This window comes from Cupressus sempervirens, chromosome 3, assembly GCF_028749045.1.
Source record: "Cupressus sempervirens isolate cs-2001-9-10 chromosome 3, ASM2874904v1, whole genome shotgun sequence".
In the NCBI taxonomy this organism is placed as follows: Eukaryota; Viridiplantae; Streptophyta; class Pinopsida; order Cupressales; family Cupressaceae; genus Cupressus; species Cupressus sempervirens.
In genome coordinates this window covers 613,374,864-613,379,353 of record NC_143120.1, presented here as the reverse complement: position 1 = coordinate 613,379,353, position 4,490 = coordinate 613,374,864, and the positions used below count along the sequence as shown (strand labels likewise).

At 31.8% G+C, this 4,490-nt stretch overlaps 1 protein-coding gene across 1 annotated transcript; it reads left to right on the top strand.

The window, feature by feature from the left end:
• The first annotated feature begins 3,388 nt into the window (after positions 1–3,388).
• LOC149568167 (G-type lectin S-receptor-like serine/threonine-protein kinase At4g03230) lies at positions 3,389–4,156 on the top strand. The gene has a single exon (XM_089816692.1). It carries the CDS (start codon positions 3,389–3,391, stop codon positions 4,154–4,156), a length of 768 nt encoding a protein of 255 aa, XP_089672818.1.
• Positions 4,157–4,490: the final 334 nt, after the last annotated feature.

Here is a 4,490-nt window from a genome sequence, read left to right as displayed (position 1 = left end):
AGGATGAAAATTCATCTACTAGATCAATAGTTACATATTATTATTTAATAAAGAAATTAGTAATTTAATCAACTGGTCAAACTTTATTGCCATCAATATTACATCAATTTTAAGGAAGTAGCTTTTGAGCCTATCACCAGAGAGGTCTTGAGTTTGAATCTATCAATTAACACATAATAATAATTAAACTTGAAAAAAAAATGAATCTAGACTTCAATCCATTATCTATTGAAAAAATGTTTCATATGACATTTATAATCAATAGCTTTTGACCCCACCTAAAATTCTCAACAATAACTAGAACCAATAAATTAAAAAATCAACAAAATTATTTTTTTAAAGGTTAAAACTAGCTTATAAATGTCCAAACTACAATACCACTAATGGTGCAAATACATCGTGTAGAAATAACACCAAGAAGGGGTCAATCATGTTTTCTGTGGATAGTTAGCTGTTGAAGGGCCTACATCTGAGTCTCAACCCATGGGTAGCTACTGAAACCCATGGGTAGCACTCGTCTTTATTTGTTGAACACCAATAGTCAATAAAACTGCCGCCAGTTGATGGCATGGGATAATTCTTCAAATAGCTGTAATTTCACCTTCATTTATGCAGAAATTTGATTTATGTCAAGTCTTGTTGATCAGCTAATTACCTGATATTCTATATAAGGTTAGCTCTCTTAGAATGAGAATATGTAACATGTGTGAAGAAACTATGTCAATAATGATTAGTATTACTATATAGATGATAGCAACATGAAATGTTCTATAGAATAGAAAAATGATATATGATATTTATGAGAGTAATTAAGTTAAAGTTTTGAGGAGAAGATAGACCATATTGATTTGTGATATTTTAGATATTATTTATTACACTTAATATACTATTGTAATTTCTATTTAATTTGTATAGTTGATCAATCTACAACTAAAGGTCTTTATCAACTTTATGAGCTTACAAAATTAATATAACAATTTTCACTTAGTTACTTTTTAATATATATCTATCTAGTTGCTCATCTAGGATCAACAATCTGGAAAAGATATTTAGCTATCTTAATGGGAAAACCCAACATACGTGGAGAATAGCAGCAATCATTAAAGAGACAAGATCTATATTAAATACCTTTGATAAAGTAATTATTTCTCATGTGTACAAATAAGCCAATGTTGTGTGGATTACATTGCTAACTTGGAAGTATAGTCTGAAGTCAAGATATCATGTCAAGGTAATCTAATAAAAGATTGATTTTCAAAGGGAAATATTTGTGAGCACAAGAGACACTGCCTCATCAAAAATCTAAACAAGTATGATGTATACATTAGGTTCATTATAATTTAGTATGGAAAACTTAGAAAATTAAAGGAAGTGATGGGAGACACATTTTCTAGATTGTTTTGGCTGTTCCTTTGCTTTGCTACAATATTTTACAAAGTCATCTAATTTGTGAATGCGAGAAGACTACTAAAACAAGAATGGAGGGAAATACCTCAAGTTTGGGAATAACTAGTGGAGGGAAGACTGACTTCATATCTAGAATGACTGAAATGAACCTAATGAATTAATGAATTTTTTTTAAGGGGCGGAAAGACTATAATATCACAATGAATGGGGTTTACTCCCCTCTCAACACCAATTTCATCTCTAAAATATATGGCTTTTAGAATGATGGAAATAAATTCTTCAAGGAGAGGAAAACCACAAAAGAGGCTCTAAATGTTTTCCCAAAGGATAATATGGAGAAAAAAAGGGGCATTGGTAAAGGTGGTTATTTCTTTCTCTAACAAGAAAACAATTTCATCTCTACAATATAGGGCTTTTAGAATGATATAAAGAAATTCTTCAAGGAGAGGAAAGCCACAGAAGAGGCACTAATTTTTTTCCCAAAGGATAATATAGAAAAAAAAAAAGCACTAGTAATGGTGGTTATTTCTTTTTCTAACAAGAAAATTAAACCATTATACTATTTTGTACTAGTATCCTAGATGGTAGGATAAAGTGGGTGCACCATTTTAATTTTTTTCTTCTTAAATCATCTTCAGTATGGAAATATAATTTTGTTTTCCTATTTCATCATACATTACTTTAATAGAAGTGTGGGCCTATCCTACATGAAGGCCTCATCCTTCTTTCATTTTTTGAGTATTACAAAGATAAGAACCTTACCATGAGCCCTGATATGAAACTTGCAAGTGGGTTGAGGAGCAAAAGGAAATATTCTACCAACAAGAAGAAAAAGAATGTGGAGAGTGAGGATTCTAGGATGGAAATGGTTCATGAGGAGGAATCTATGGACACTCATGAAGATTGTTAATGTTTTAGTGTCAGTAGAAGTAAAACATTGATTATTTGATATATTAATCTATGTTTATGTTTTTTAGATAAATTGTTATTGGTGATTCTTATATATATATATATATATATATATATATATATATATATATATATATATATATATATATATATATATATATATATATATATATATATATATATATATATATATATATATATATATATATATTATGCATTATATATCTTATATATATAATATATATGATATATGTAATATAATATGTATTATATATATTATGCATTATATATTATATTATATTACATATATGGTTAATATATTAATATTATATATATAATATGAGATATGCATATAGTTATTTATAAACTAAATGGTGATTAACTATAGAGACATGTCTCCTCCTCTCATATTATACATATATGAGATTCAAATCTGCATTTGGAAATCATCAAGTACAATGACAATGAAAGTACTTTTGCAGAAATGATCTCAGTTACTTTAACATGGTATCAGAACCAACCTGCAAATATATTTAAATGATCAAACTCACTTAGATAAGCAACTCCAATATAGCAGACTGAAGACTAAGAGTTGAAGTATGCACTGATACATAGCAGAGTATCTATCTAGCATAGCCAAGAAATGGAAAGATGAGAAAAGGGCCAATAATTCTGATCATAAACTCCATGCAAGTGTGATACATATCTAAATATATCGAAAGAAAAAAATAGATTAACAAATGTGTAACAGAAATACATCAATGATGAAATTAAAAGAAAAATTATAAGACGATGATATTCTCCACAAACACAAGGATACAACATCGGTGTGATTTACTGCAGAAAACACTCATTAAACGATGAGATGGGAAAGGAATGAAAATTCATCAAGCACCTCTGTTTTGACTTGGTCATCAAGCAGTGAAGGAAGAAGTGTATTAATGTGATAAGCGATGCTATGTGAGATGTGACCTTACAAAAATAAGTAAATATGCAGTGACCAGTAAAATTAGATCACGTACAGCAGGTGACCAAACACTTCACAAACCATAGCATAAATCACATGAATGATATGCGGCGTGGAAATCAGACATTACTTTCAAAGAATGGAACATTTGAATTGGGTTTCTTCAGCCCAAGTGGAACAAATAACTGGTACATTGGAATCTGGTATGCCAATATAGTAGAGAAGACAACCGTTTGGGTGGCCAACAGAGAGACTCCTATTAGAAACAAGCCTGGCATTTTGAAGCTATCAAAAGAAGGTAAATTGGGTCTATTTGATGCAAAGGGAACATCTATTTGGTCGGTCAATGTATTGAGTAAGGCATCCAGGGCCAAGCTATTGGATTCTGATAATTTATTGATGGTGAAAGATGACAACAAATCTAAAATGGACTGGAAGAATTTAGTCAATCCAACAGATACCTGGTTGCTTGCAATGAGATTCAGGAAAAGGCAAAAGCTTGTGTCTTGGAAAAGCTCATCCAATCCCAGTCCGAGGCCTTTCTCCTATGAAATAGATCCATATGGTGCCTACCAAATCATCCTGATGTGGAATAACTCTGTAAGTTATTGGGAGAGCAAAGTTTGGGATGATAACATTTTCAGTTGTCTTCTAGAAATGGCAACCAAAGATGTCGTCAATTGCAGTGTTGAAATTACGAGTTCAGGCATATCTGTCCATTTGGAAGTCGCTGAGAAGTTGAAAGGGCTCACACATTTCGTGTTGACCAAGTCTCAGAATGCTCAATATTATCAGTTCAGTGGGAATAAGTGGAACCTATTTTGGTCTCTGTCGAAAGAGGAATGTGTCGTGTATGGTCATTGTGGCACTTAAAAAACCTGACTATGATACCCTTGATCAATTCTACAGCTATGTGGAAGGCTTCATCCCAAAAGACAAGGAAGCCTGGGATTCATAGGAGTGGTGGTCCAGTGGCTATGTTCGATAGAGCCCCTCGAATTGCAGCACTAACATATTTGTCAACTCCAATGCAATGCCATTTAGTGAGCACGCCTTCTCGCGGATGGCTTCAACATCACACACTAAGCTTCATTCTAACACTAAAAGTGTTAAATAGTCAAAGTTGACTTATTTTTTCCAAGCTTAATTTTCACCTTAGTGTGTGATGTTTAAGGATGGCCCACCTCCTCATACCTCTAATTATAAT